The sequence below is a fragment of the Prionailurus bengalensis genome, chromosome D4 (assembly GCF_016509475.1).
Source record: "Prionailurus bengalensis isolate Pbe53 chromosome D4, Fcat_Pben_1.1_paternal_pri, whole genome shotgun sequence".
NCBI lineage: Eukaryota > Metazoa > Chordata > Mammalia > Carnivora > Felidae > Prionailurus > Prionailurus bengalensis.
In genome coordinates this window covers 11947852-11962754 of record NC_057359.1, presented here as the reverse complement: position 1 = coordinate 11962754, position 14903 = coordinate 11947852, and the positions used below count along the sequence as shown (strand labels likewise).

General features: G+C 52.9%; 1 protein-coding gene and 1 long non-coding RNA gene across 7 annotated transcripts in view; one reads left to right on the top strand and one right to left on the bottom strand.

Moving 5' to 3' along the window:
- APBA1 (amyloid beta precursor protein binding family A member 1) overlaps positions 1-4428 on the top strand; it is a 206236-nt gene extending 201808 nt beyond the window's left edge. For all 6 annotated transcript variants that reach the window (XM_043566565.1, XM_043566569.1, XM_043566568.1 and 3 more), the window contains one exon: positions 777-4428. In XM_043566565.1, coding sequence (XP_043422500.1) covers positions 777-848 — 72 coding nt within the window. In that variant the 3' untranslated portion in view covers positions 849-4428. The remainder of the gene's footprint in view (positions 1-776) is intronic.
- Positions 2420-5358, bottom strand: LOC122475022. The gene is made up of 3 exons (XR_006295076.1): positions 4710-5358; positions 3169-3254; positions 2420-2808 (listed from the first exon to the last, which is right to left on the bottom strand). It is a non-coding gene; the product is annotated as an uncharacterized LOC122475022 (long non-coding RNA).
- Positions 5359-14903: the final 9545 nt, after the last annotated feature.

Here is a 14903-nt window from a genome sequence, read left to right as displayed (position 1 = left end):
CGGGGGCTGAGGTGGGGGTGTGCCTGGGGGACCCCGGCCTCGCACTTGCGCGGCCCCACACAGGCCTTCCAGGCAGCGTCTTTTGTGGTTCAAAACCCTGCTCGACAGGCAGAACCATCAGACTCAGGCCAGAGGTCACCCACTGCCTAGCGGCGACCGAGAGCGGCTCCTAGAAACAGGATTCACTCTCTCCTGCGTTGTTTGCTCACCTTTTCTTCTCAACTCTCAGCCTCATTATTGTGGCTTCCCCCCGGGGGCCGCCCGAGTTCTGTCCATTCTTCCAGTTAATGTCACCACACCTGCTGGGCCATGGAAGTCTCAGATTGACGTCTGATAGATGGACTAGGCCTCCAGGGGCAGCTCCGGGCTCCAGCCTCCTCCAGGTGGCGATGGCTGTTCCAGGGCCCGCCTCCTGAGCCACCTGACCCCCTGGGGGAGGGGTCCCGACCCACCGCCACTACCTACTGCCACTCTCCCTTGCTTTTAAGGGATTTTCTCCTTTTGCCTTGGCTGCGAAACAAAGCTTCCCCGGTTTTCACTGCGCACTCTGTGCCACCCCACACGTTTTAGAAAGCCTGTGGATCCCTCTCTTCCTGGAGGCCTCAGTCAGGTCCCTGTGGCTGGTGAGGGGCGATCTTCAGAGCTCCCCCCCCCCACCCCGCCGTGGTTAGAGGTGCTGCCCCCCCCCCCCGGGGCAACGGGGGGCCATAGCCACACAGCCACACCCCACCCCACCCCGCAGCCTCAGGCCTGCTGATGCACGTTTCTGCCCTCAGATTCACATGAAGACGATGCCGGCTGCCATGTACCGACTGCTGACGGCCCAGGAGCAACCCGTTTACATCTGAGGCCGTGCCCCCCCGCCTGGCGGCTTGCATGGAGGACTGTCCTCACTCGTGGTGTGTTTCTCGTGCTGCATCTGTGTGCCCACTGAGACATTTCCCTCTCACGCCCAGCACCGGTTCTACACAGGAAGCGAAGAATCTGCAGACCTCTTTACTCTCTCTCCAGTTTGCTTTTTTTTTTTTTTTTTTAACACCCAGAAAGTTTTGTACACACGCCCTTGAGGGTAGAGAGCAGCCAGTACCCACCGGGTGTCTGCCCAGACCATCCTGAAGGGCCCCCGGGGGGTCCCAGGAGGACCCTCACGGCTCCAGGGGACTCCTCCCTTCCCCCAAGAGGTGCTCCTGGGGGGACAGTGAAGGAGCTGAGTCAGCAGTGCCTACAGTCCAGCCGCTGGTCTTGGCTCTGATTGGCTCAGTGTATGGGAACACGGTGTATCAGCAGAGACCAGCTGTGTCTTTCAGGGTTTGCCCTGCCCACCACACTGGACTTGGGGCTCCACACCCCTCCGCCCAGAATTTCTGAGCCAACCTTATGCCTCTTGTGTAACTACTTTTAGTTTCGACATAATTGCGTTCTTAAAGGTGAGCCTTCTCCCCCAAGGGTAGGAGGGAGATGGCCTGGGACCAGGGTGCCATCTTGGTGCAGAGAGCTCGGCAGGTCCTGGGGCAGCCCAGCCGCCTCCGGCTGTGCTAAGGTCACCAACCAGCCGATAGACATGGGCAGGTACTTCCTTCCTCCCTCTCTGCCACACACATACGTATACAGCCTCTCTTGTGTATGTATCGCCCTCGCCTCCTTCCCTCACCAGTGAGGCACACAGAGCCCTTGGAAAGCCCACCTCGCCTCTCCACGAGGTCCCTTTCCCTGGCAGGTGAGGCCTGCAGGGGCTGCTCAGCCTTGTCCAGGGCGAGACTCCCCCCACCCCCACCCCCCCGCCCCGAGGCCTGGCCCCACCAGCGCCGCCTTGGCTCAGGGTCCTAGTGGACTCCCTTGGTGCCCCCACTCCACACTCACCCTGGGGGTCTCGGAAGGACGGACTGCTCCCGTGGAGGAAGAGAACGCAGATGCAGTCGTGTTAGGCTTCCTGGCCCAAGGTAAGACCAGCTTTCCTCTCTGCTCAGGGCCACGTAGCAGGATGGGATTCGAGAGGCCAGAATAGTAATAAACGACAAAACTAAGGAGACAAGGATGACCTCACACGATGCCTAAGCATCCCCAGATGTGTTCTAGAAACATCAGCTTGCTGCCTGGTGGGTCTGAGAGCTCTTGCACTTGGGTGAGATGCTGCGTGTTCTCACCAGGTGCCTCATGTTGTGGATTCTGTCTCAGTTCATGCAGATGTTGTAGTGATATTATCCTGAGCCAGTTTCCAATCACTCTTGGTCCAAAGAGCATTTTGTTTTCACGTAGGTGGGTGTGGGTTGGTTTGCTTTTTTTTGTTCCATTTCGTTCCTGACCTCAGCAGAGACAGGGGAAGAGAAACTAATATATTTTGTAATATTAAGAGTCCCTGCTCTCTGCACATGGGATATTTATGTTGTATCTGTGGAAACAGGAATTCGGTGAGCATATGTGGACTGGCTCATGTATTTATTTGTTGGAGGGACTTCGGGGAGGGAGACACATAAAAAAAATCGGAACAAGAGACTAGCCCCAGATGACTGTGCAGTGTGTTCCCCTGGGATTTCTGTACCTCAGGGTTTCTGTGAGTCAGGAAAGCCGAATGTTCCAAAGGCATCAGTGGTCGACCCTCAGTTTGTAGTATAAACCTTAATAAAGTAGGGGCTGCCCCCTCTGCAGGGGAGCCAGCCTGGACAGTCCAGGACCCCTGGACTTCAGAGGAGGCTCAGCCCCACGCAGCCCGAATCAGCCAGAACCATGGCCCCAAGTTCTCAGTTTACCCAACTGTAGTGTGTCTGACAATATAGTCAAGGACTCAAGAGTCTTGTGTCGCTCTTCCCTCTGCCAAAAAGAGAGAGTAGAACAGGAACAAAGCATTAGTGGTGGGGTGTGAGGCCTCGAGCCTTGGAAGGTCATGGGAGGGGTTCATGCCGGTCTGGTCTCAGGGTGACCACTCGGGCCACTTGCCCCAGCACCGGGACAGAGGCCGATCCGCGATGGGCCAGCAGTCCCTACGCAGCCTGCCAATATCACAATTAGGCATCTTCACCCAAAGGAGAGGGGACAGAGAACACAGATTCTGCCGCTATGGCACAAAAGTCTCAGAACGTTTGACGAGTGCCGCAAAAGCCCATTTGGTAAGAGCTGCTGGAAGACCAGCATCTTCTAGCAGAAGAGTGAGGTTACTTGTCCACCACCTACCTTCTGTTACTGAAAGTGGCTCTGCATACCCAGATACTCTCGTTCCCGGAGCTCGGTACAGGTTCACCTGGAGTGTATGCTTGGCCCTGCTCGCGTCGGATGGAGGGAGTTAAGCGTTAGTAACTCGGTGTTTGAAAATCCATAGGACGTGGTGGTCTCTTCTGGCATCCCAGTATATATAGTTATATATGTAAATATCTGAATACCCCCACCCCCACCCCGTCACGGGGAACACTATGTACAGAGCAGCCTTCCCCAACAGGGCCCAGGCAAAAAGCCACTCTTGCTGCTTGGCTGGGACATGCTGGTGACTCAGCTTCGGGGACAGGTTCGCAGCTTCGTCTACCCGTCCTGGTCCAGCCAGGGTGCACCAGAACGCATCCTGTCTCTGCCTTCTCACACGGGAGCATTTCAGGGAGCCGCCGTCAGCCTTGGGTTCACAAGAGGAGGAGACCCCCAGAGACCAAGGCCTGGAGTGCACGCCCTCCCCAGAGCAGGCTCCTCGGGGCCTGGAGCCCACCATGGAACAGCGGCCTCAGTCCCAGACTAAACGACTACCTCCCCCATCACTTCTGCCGCCCCTGAGGCCTCCCCCCCCATTCGCACCCAACGTCCCCATCTGCACGCTGAGGAAACCCATCCACACGCCCTTCTTGGGTCCCTCGACCCAGTGGTGTGGCTGTTACCAATGTTTACAACCAAGGGCCACCTCCTTTTAGACCTGTTTACTCTCCCTCTTCCAAGGCCGCTTGCTGGTTTGAGCTTCGTGTCTGTCTGCGCCTTCCCTGGCTTGGGCCCTCTGGAGCACACGACCCGATTCTTGGCCCCCTCCATCACAGCAGGGCGTGAGGACCACGTGGGAAGGAAATTTCTTGTACATATTCAGCACAGCCCCTAGAGTCTGAACTTGTACTATTGTTCTGTAAAGAGGGTGAAATAGAGCTTATTGTAAAGCTTGGGACAAGTAGAGTATTGTATTTGTAACAATATTGTTCTTTGTATACACAAAACTCAATGATCTCTATATATAAATATAAATTATATAAATAAAATATATATACACGTGAGCCCGGAATGATGGCACCACACACCCACTGAATGTACTTGCTCCGACAGTCTGGTCACCGGCCCGGCCCGCCCTCCCCTCCTCTGTACCGTTTTGGGGGTTGTGATGTATTTAATGTGTTCTCTTCCTTGATTTCACTGAACGCTAATGTCTGTAAGAGTCGCTGCAACAATAAACAAGAACTTCGCCTCTTGGCCCAGGGTCGTGTTGTTTCGGGGGAGGGACAGGACGCCAGGCGGGGGAAAGATGGCATCTTGTTCCCTGCAGGCCCCCTCCTGGCCCGCCCGTCAGGCCAGCACCAGGTGGACGCCACAGCGGCTGGGCCTGCTCTGGCCCCCGTCAGCAAGCCCCCTGCAAGGGTGCTGTCCCCTGGGGGATGACTGTCCCCTGGGAGTGGGGTCTGGCACCCGACACTTTCCCCCTGGGCATGATCTCCGCCACAAGTTGCAGAACTCGAGAAAAAAATTCCACTCACCTCTCCCGCCACACACAGATCCCTCCTTCTCGTCTTTGCTCTAGAACTTCCCCTTGCACTGTGATCCTCCAGGCTGGCTTCCTCATCTGCCGCAGGGCGTCTATCTCATGGGGACCGTGTGAGCGTCAGCTAATGCATTCAGAGCATTTGGAATCCCACGGCTCGCAGAAGGGCTCAGAAAGGGCAGGCCGCTCTCATGAAAGCACCGTCTTTCGTGGGCGCCGCAGACACGGGTCCGCATCAGCTGCCTGGGACTTTGGAGCAGCAGCCACAGCTCAAGAAGGTCCCGGAGAACATAGGCGCTGGCGGTGTCTCTGCTCCGTTCACGTGGCCCCAGGACACCGGAAGCCCGAGCTTGGCTGGCAGAGCATCATGAACTGATGTATTCGATTTCATCCCACAAAGGCATGTTTAAATTCCTGGTTAAAAAAGAAAAAGACACCTCTGGAACGTCAGGGTATAACTTCTTAAAAGTTAAAAATAGGACTGTCCTACAAATACAGGATGAACAGGTCAAAGATTTATCAACTCGTTGATGAGGACACGAGTGAAATGATAAAGCTGGTCCAAAGAGCATTTCGAGGTCCCGAGCATTTTTAGAGATTTAAAAAGCGATGTTAGATTAAAAATGCTAGGTTAGCTGGCCTGTGTCTTTTGTATGCCATCATTTGTATGTCTAGTTGGGGGCAAAGGGAGGGTGCCTGGATGGGGTTCAGTGCTGTGCAGAAAGAGAAAGCATGGAAAAGAGCACATGCATACCATCACTCTTCCCAAGAGTGGGGCAACCCACACATCTACCAACAGACAAATGAATAATATATAAATATACATGTAATGGAATATCATACAGCCTTAAAAAAGCAAATTCTGACACATGCTACAACATGGATGACGCTTGAAGACCTTATGCTGAGTGACATAAGCCAGACCCAAAATGACAAATACTCTATGGCTTTTACGAGACAGCCGGAGCAGATTCATAGAGACAAAAAGAACAGCCATTGCCAGGGGGTGGGGGAGGGCAGAGTAGGGGGTTATTGTTCAGTGGACGTAGGGTTTCAGTTTGGGAAGATGGAAAAAAGTCTGGAGATGGATGGCGGACATGGTTGCACCACCACGAGAAGGGACTTTATACTGCAAAACTGGAAACATGGTTAAATAGGTGACATTTTGTTGTGTAGATTGTGTTGTGTAGTTTTTCTAAAGAAGAGTAAAGCATGGAAGGGGTTCGGAGGTACTTTTTTTATGGGAGGGCTAGGAAAGGCCTCACTGAGAGGGAATGTGGGAGGTTCCTGGAGATGTCTAGGTGGTCAGTGTTCCAGGCTGAAGGGACAGCACAAAGGCCCTGAGGCCAGATCTTGCAGGGAGTGTTGGAGGCAGTGCTAGCGGGCCTGTGTGGCTAGAGCTGAGCAAGGGAGGCAGCAAAAGCTGGAGATGAACTCGGCAGGGTAGGGGTGATGGTAATAGATGTAGACAGTTGGGAAAAAACTCTGGTGCTGCATGCAAACACATGCACACACGCACCCCTAATTGTTTCCACACAAACCCACACACACAGCTCTCACTCATCACCTCCTCTGAGCTCACATCCCAAAACCACCCCTTTTTGAGAGAACCAACTTGGCAGGAGCTGGGATTTGGCGCCCTCTGGTGGAATAACATAAGAAATGCCCAATCCAGACAACCACCTGCAATGCCAGATGGTGGTGAGTGAATGAGGAATCTTAGCCACCCGTCCCAGGCCCGTCTCTTCCAAACAAGGAGTAGGACTTGCCCGAAGCCACACGGTGAGGAGTCAGCTGGAACCACGCTCCCTGACAGCTGCTGCTGGAGGGAGGGGGTCCTCACCTTCCTACTGGCCATGCCTAGAGCAGCCTGGAGACCCTCTGGGGAGCACAGTGCTGTGACTTCAGCCTTGGGGCCACCCCTGGAGTCTCTGTTGGTAATTTCGCCAGCTGCCTAACTAACTACACTGCAGCTCTCTTTCCCCTCCACTGAATAGTTTCCGAAGGGCAAGGGCCAAATCTTTCTCAGCTTTCTAGTCATGGTGGCTTAGAATCAGAAGAGTCACTGACAGGGGTTCAAATTATAGCTCTGTATGACACTAACTCCATTCTCCCTGTGCAATCCTGGGCACGTGGATGAACCAACCTGAGCTGTCAAACAGGCACAGCTTGTACTGCCTCAGGTACAACAGAGGCAGTCACCATGTGTGAAGTACAGGACTAGTCCTGGAGGGCAGGTGTCAGGGAATTCTTCTCAGAGGAGGTGATGTCTCTGCAGGGTTTTGAAGCTGCTGTAGGAGTTTTCCAGGTGCCATGGCTGGAGCAAACACTCCATGCAGAGGCGTAGGAACCTGGAAGAATGATGAGAAGGTCCAAAAGCACTTGGTCCCCCAGAAGCATAGTGCAGTGGTGGCTTTTCACCACATCAACTTGGCTAAGCTGGGTGCTTTCGTGGCTCCCACAGTGTCATTGGGTGGCCGGTGCCCACTGCTGGCTCGGACAGAAACCGTCCAGTGGCGCCTCTGTTTCATCGATGGGTTCCGAGCCCCGGACTAGGTATGTGTGCAGCCAGCTCCAACAGGTCACCACGTCACAGAGGTGGGAGGTGTTAGACTCAGGGCCACTCTGTGCCCGTGGTTTCCAGCCTCTCCTTGCCCCCATTCACATCTGCTTCTCTCTACAACAGCCAGCCCTGCCCACCCAGAGGCACAGCCTTCCCTGGACTTCTTCACCAGCTCCCACAACCGCATGTGGCCCGATTCCCCACAGTTAATGCCTCCTGCATACCGCTCAGAGTGACCAAACCCAAACAGGGGGAAAAGAGTGAAACAGAGACGGAAAAAGAGTGAAGAAGCTCAGTCTGGGGCTGATCACAGAACACTCTGGAAGGCCTGCTCAACACCGTCAACTTTGTTCCCCTGCAAGTCCTTCTGGCTGAGAATGCACAGCTCCTGGGTGCTGCGCCCACCCCTGAATTGTGGAAGACGGAAGTCCTTCCTCTTTGTCATGGGATCTGGAGATGTGAGGACGTTTCCAGTTCCCTGGAGCTCTCATGAAGAACTCGTGCGGGGAGAAACTACCCCAGCCCCTGGGGTCTGTGGAGGATGCAGCTGTGAGCTGCCTCCTGTCCATCCCTCTCCTCACAGCCATTGGCCAGAGCATCCCCACTGTGCTCTGAGGAAACTGAGGCTCAGAGACTCAGGAGAATACTTGGCCCAAAGACACACACCCCCAAAACAGTAATGGGTGTCCCCGGTCTGGGACTCCAGTCCCAGCCATGTCCTAAGAGGAAACTAGGAGGATAGTAGGGTGCCCTTGTGTGCGAGGGTGGGGCAACAGAGTGACATTCTCCCTCATGTCCCCAAATTCACACCTGGTCTCCAGCCTGCCAGTCAGGACGGTTTCCTGACGGGCTTCCTCGCCAGGCGGGAATGTGGAGGATGAGGAAGGATAGGCCATTCATGGCTTTCAAGGGCCCTAACAACCACCTGACCCCACAGGGCCTCAGAGGACACCAGGCAACTGGCTCTCCTCCGGACATCCTGGGGGGCAGAGCTGCCCTCGGTGTAGGGCCCCTGTGGCCACACCTGCTGCCGCCAGCTTGGCATCACATCTGCGAGAACCCACTGCCGCATTTTCAGAATTTTGCTGTTAAATACAATCATTACTAAAATTAATGAGCTTAGGTAAAAACAAAGGTAATCAGTCATCAAAACTCAGTCATTACTACCGTGCTTCACTGTTAATCCACACTCTTCCGTTTTTCCCCGCCGTCTGAACGATGGCAACACCAGCTACCGGGAAGAAGCACCTGTCTTCATGACTGACCTCAGCAACGTCACACTGAGAGCTCACAAGCGGCCGTGGGGGGGGGGGGGGAGGTATGTGCTCCCAGATATGAGCAAACTTGATCTATTGTTTTCTTGATTGTCTAGAATTAAGAAAGTGGTGGAGAAGACATGAAGAATACAAACTAAAAGTTTCGTGCCTGCAGCCACGACGTGGTGACTAGCACAGAAACATGAGGTTAGAAGTCTTTGACACCCGACCCACCATGAGCCAATTTGGCAAAGAAGTCACTTGTGGCATGCACGGGCAGGGACCTTCTGACACAAACCTCCTTCGTTTAGGATCTGTCTTACTCATTAACATAAATGAAACCAGCGGCATGGGGCGCCCGGGGGGCTCGGTGTGCCGAGCGTTGGGCGTCAACTCCTGATTTCCACGCAGGTCATGATCCCAGGGTCATGGGACCAAGCCCCACGTCAGGCTCCACACTGAGCGTGGAGTGTGCTTAAGGTTCTTTCTCTCGGGCGCCTCGGGGGCTCAGTTGGTTGAGCGTCCAACTTCAGCTCAGGTCATAATCTCACGGTTTGTGAGTTCAAGCCCCACATTGCCCTCCCTGTTGTCAGTGCAGAGCCTGCTTGAGATCCTCGGTCTCCCTCGATCTCTGCCCTTCGCCCGCTCACCCTCTCTCTCAAAAGCCAAAGCATTTAAAAAAAAAAAAAAAAGACTCTCTCTCTCTCTCTGCCCCTTCCCTGCTTGTGTGCACACATAAGCGCTCTCTAAAAGAAAAAATATTAAATTAAAAATTTTACAAACCTCGGCTAACATTCCTATCAGAGTGGCACTCATTTTTCGGTGACGTCAGTGACATCTCTACTGATTGGAATAGGGGATAAAGTTGTTGTACTTTGTGTGCTCTATATACATCCTTTATGCGAGTTACTCTATAGTGTGTGTGGCCCGGGAAGCACTCTGCCCCCAGAGAGCCGGCCGTTAACCCCTTCCCAGCACACCTGCTCCAGGCCAGCTCTTCAGTCGACTTGGGCCGTCCCCAAGCTTACTTTGTGGAGAGCTGGTCTGCAGATCTTTATTTAAAAAATAAATAATGTTCTTATGGGCCGTTTGGGAGCAAACAGTTAAAGTGTCAATGAGTCTTGTTAGGTATCTGTCACAGCAGGGGACAGGCTCTGGCTCGGTGAGGAGAGGGACACATTCTGGGGAACATCTGAGGGTCCCTTCGGTGCGCTGGCCTCGGGGGCTCAGAGCAGGCTCCCGCTCGGCTTCCGACTCTGAAGGCTGCAACTGCATCACTGACGTGGTTCAATGTCAACAGTGCAAACTGATCTCTTTATCCATCACCCTCCCCGCACATCCTCACTGGAAACCCTCTAATACTCCATCGCTCCTAGTAACTTACCAACAAAACACTTAGCACTCACCGGGGTTTCATGAATTCCAGCCGGTCCCACTAGCACCCACTAGCAGGTAAGCAGATGTTACCTTCGTTTCACTGATAAAGAAACTGACCTCAGATGTGGTAGGTAATTTGCCCGAAGGACCAGAAGCAGTGATTTCCCCTCAACCCTATCTTGCCAGTGGCTGGCTGTGCAGTGCCTTCCCCTGTTTTCTGCGGGGCCATGTGGTCACCGGTGTGGCCCGCGGGCACCCAGGCACCTGAAATACCAAGCAGGATGCTGCTCGTGTAAGATGTCACCTACAGGGAGCCTGGGGGTGGATGGGCAGCTACCTGGGACAAGGGGGCCAGGAACAGGATGCCAGGGGCCACGGAGAATAGTCAGCCCACCGTTTGGCAGGAAAGGTTGGCGAGCGTTAGGTTTGCGGGCCCGTGCCGTCCAGACAGGAGCAAGTCTGTTTCCGATTGCCTTTTATTTCACCTATTTCACTTTTCACTCAAGAAGAGTTCCAGGGGAAGGGGCTCGCACAAGTAAACACCAGCTTACCTTCTACCCTGCCCGCTCCCTCAGCGCACTCCTCCAGCTGGGAGCACGGCTTGGGGCCAGTCACCGTGCTGGAGTGAGACACAGAGGGTGGGAGCTAGTCCCGTGCCCTGGGGGTGCACGGCAGGGACCTGCCAGCTGCCGTGTGGCCAGAGACTGGGCCAATGCATGGGATCTGGTTCCCTTTCACCCTGGATCCCCAATAGCACCGAGGCATCTAGTAAGTTACCTAAGCTCGGTGTGCTTTGGTGGCCTCACCTGAGAAATGGAGACAATGACCGTGCTTCCTTCAGAGGCTGGCTCTCGAGAGTAAGAGAGAAAGCAGATGAGATACACAGAGCAGCTAGCTAGCTCCTGGCCGTGGAAGCACTCCACGGTGTTAGCCATGCTTCTCCTAGGAAAGTCTCAGGGGCCGACATCCTCGTCCGGCATCCCTGTAGGAAAACACAGAACAGCCCTGCCTGAAGGTGGGCCAGGGGTCTCTGTGCAGCACCTGGCTGTCCTGGCCGGCTGTCCTGGCCTTCTTCAGCCCAGGCCAGCTTGCTGGGCCCATCCGTGATTTTCTACAGCCACCTGGTGGGCCATATGGGAACAGAGCAATTCACTCAATAAACTCTGGACTCTGCTCCCAGAGCAAAATGCATGTGTAGATTCACTCCCCATAGATTGTCCAGGGCCTGCGTTTTCCAAATTTCTCTCTGGCAAAAAAGAGAACAGTCATTTGGTGTTCCCTTGGTTTATCTATAGTGGGTGAGATTGGGGGCAGGGGGGCGGGGATAAACCCTTCCCATTTTACTGCTTGGCTCAAGTTGTTTTCATTAAAAAACCCGTTAGGTGCAGAGAAGACACCGGGCTACGGCCTGGAGATGAGAGAGGGTCTCCACCGACTCCAGAACCTTCCATCCCATGCAGTAGCTCTCGCTGGCCAGGGTTCCAGGGGTCCCAGCCAATCTGGCCAGGAGGTAGTATGTTTCCTAGGCTGGCACTCCACAGCTTGGGACACCAGTGAGCCCCAAGTGCAGCTTACCCTGGTGAGGTGGGGACATCAGCCCGGAAGCCACGAACAGAGTGATGTAGTTCCTGAAAACAAACCAACAAATCACGTGGAAATGGAATCCTTAAAAATGGACTCTAACTTTAAATGGACCAAGAGAATTTACGATTGAAAAGAGTCAAGCCACCAAATGCCTTTTACTAAATGATGGCAGATCTGATGTTCCCTGGAGGTAAATGGAACACTTGAGTTCTTTATTTAGATTCAACAAGCATTTACTCAGTATTAATACCGTGCCAGGAGCTGTGAACAAAACAAAACCCCTGCCCTCCTGCAATTTATATGCTAATGGAAGAGACAAAAACCAAGCAAGTAAAATATATAGTTATGATGTGTGCTAGGGATAAATATTAAGCAACAAAAGGATGGGAGTGCCAGGGGACTGCAGTTTTGGAGAGGGTGCCCAGGAAAAGGCCTCGGTGAGAAGGGAATAGGTGAGGGCAGCAAAACACAGAGATTTCACAAAGCACTGCAGGCAAGGAGATGGTAGGTACAAAGGTCCTGGGGCATGTTCAGCACAGTGAGGCAGTCGCAGCAGAGGGCAGAAGGAAGGAGAGGGTAAGACCACCATGTCAGGGATAACCCTAAGTTCGGTATGTGGGTCCCTGTAAGTGGCTACGGATTCTGGCTTTTATTCTGAGTCAGGTGGGAGCCACTGGAGGGTTTAGAGCAGAGGAGGAAATTGATCTGGATTTTATTTTAATAGGATTGCTCCACCTGCGGCCAAGAAGGGAGTGAGGAAGAATACAGATCTTTGACTCTTGCCTCCTTCTTTCTCCCATATCCAGTTAGCCCAAATGTTTGTCACTTCTGCCTCCGAAGTATTTAGTCCTCCCAATCAGGTTTTCAAGACCATCCTTCTGAATCATGTTAGCCAGTCCTTATTTAAAATCAATGTTTAGTCTTGGGGCCCCTGGGTGGCTCAGTCAGTTCAGTGTCTGACTTCAACTCAGGATATGATCTCACTGTTTGTGAGTTGGAGCCCTGTGCGGGGCTCTGTGCTGACAGTTCAGAGCCTGGAACGGGCTGCAGATTCTGTGTCTGCCTCTCTGTCTGCCCCTCCCCAGCTCACAGTCTGTCTCTCTCTTACAAATAAACATTAAAAAAATTTTTAAATAGAATCAATGTGTAATCTTTATATACAAGCGATTTTTCTGATTCCAAAAGTAATGCAAATTCCTGTGAAATGTTGGAAAAATTTAGACAAGTAGAAAAAGGGACGCCTGGGTGGCTCAGTTAAGCATCCAACTTGGGCTCAGGTCATGATCTCACGTTCATGGGTTCGAGCCCCTCGTTGGGCTCTGTGCTGACAGCTCAGAGCCTGGAGCCTGCTTGGGATTCTGTGTCTCCCTCTCTCTGTCTTCCCCTCCTGTGCTCATTCTCTCTCTCTCTCAAAAAATTTTAAAATTTTTAAAAAAAGAAAATGGCAATCACATGTAATCTCAGCACCTAGAGAAAATGACTGTAAACATGTTGCCACCTTTCTGTTCAGACTATATACTGTGCACTGTGCTGTATTTCCTAAATCCTTTTACTTACATTATATTGCAAACTCTTCCCCATGTCATTAAGAATTTCTTTGAAAACACTTTTTAATGGACACACATTATTCTATCACATTTGCCAATTTAAAAGGTTTTAATGCAAGGAGTTTTAACTAGGCTGCTTAATTAGGCTTATTTCAATTTTCTCCTGCTATTTTTTTGTTGTATTAAAAAACTTTTTTTAATATTTTTGAGAGAGAGAGAGAGACAGCGAGTGAGCATGAGCAGGGGAGGAACAGAGAGAGAGAGGGAGACACAGAATCCAAAGCAGGCTTCAGGCACTGAGCTCTCAGCACAGAGCCCGATGTGGGGCTTGAACTCACCGACCGTGAGATCACGGCCTGAGCCAAAGTTAAACACTCAACCGACTGAGCCACCCAGGCGCCCCTGTCCTGCTATTTTTCAACTGTACTGTGATCATTATCTTTGTTCTTAAATCCTGTCCTGATAGTGTTAGCAATAACAGCTCCACAGGGGTCCGTGTTTTCGGTTTCCTCCGCTCCAACCTATGCCGCCTGGGACCTGGGAGCTCTTTCCAGGGCTCCCCTCCAACCCAACTGCCTCAGCCTGGGATTCCAGGGTCTCTGTAAATGGATCCTAACCCTCGTCCTGCATCATCTCCTGCAACTGTTCCCTGCTTCTGGAACAACCTGTCCTCCAAACACAGCTTCTCCCACCACCAGGACTCTTCTTCCTCTGCCTGGAACACCAGCCACCCCATTCCTGCCAGTGGAAATCCCCTGCGGCCCTCTGTGTCCCCGCCCAGAGCAGAAGGCTCGCTGCCTTGTGACGCCTCGGGTACTTTTCACAGCCTGTCGCACAGCACGCCGTGGTGCACGGCTCAGCTGCCTCTCTGCCCTGCTATTCCGGGAGGGCCGTGTGGTCTCGCTCATTTCTTTCCCCATTAGACCTAGCACAGTGCCTGGAACATGGTACTCAGAACATGGTGTATTCAAGCAACGGTCACCACTCGGCTAGAAGCTTACAAAAGTGGCAGGAACCTCACTGTCTGAGGCCAGCGACCCCACCGCCCCCACGTAAGCGGCTGTGGCAGGAGCCACATCTGAATCTGACCGTGTCTCATGACGTCTGCTGCGTCCTCCTTAGAACAAACAACCAGCCACCACGGTCACCACTCCCTGGGTAACTGCAGCAGCCCCCTGTCTCCTTCTCTCCTCCTCCCCGTCTGAGCAGCAGCCAGAGTGAACCCATTAGCATGGCAAAATCATGTTAAGCATGGCAAAATCATGTTAAGCCCCTGCTCAAATCCCTTTAAATGGGCTCCATCCCACATAGACTTAAAAACCAAGAACCCTGGCCTCCTCTCTGACCCGTTTTCCCATCCATCGTTCCCGTGCTCTCTCCATCCCAACCAGAACACTTCATCAACACACACCAAGAACATTCCTGCCCCAGGACCTTTGTCCTTGCTGTGCTCCCTCCCAGGAGCCCTGTGGCTCACTCTCATCTCAGGTCTCAGCTGAAACGTCACCTGAGCAAAGAGGATTTCTCTGAGCAGGTCCTCTGATACAATGCAGCAAGACCTCATCTGTTTTCTCTGTCTGGGGGCAGCGGCCCCTGTCACCTCCTATCCTTTCATCGTGCTTTATTTTTCTTCATAGTCCTTATCACTATTGCTGTTGTTTTAATCATTTATTTCTTTATTATCTGGCCCCTCTCACTCAAATCAAAGCTCTCTGAGCCCAAGGACGGGGTGGAATGTGTTTTGTTCTCTGCCTCGTCCCCAGTTCCTGGAACCGCACCCACCATCTAGTTGTCACTTGATAAATATTTGCCAAGGGAGTGAGTGAATGAATGCGGGAATGAGGGCAACCACCTCTCCCTAT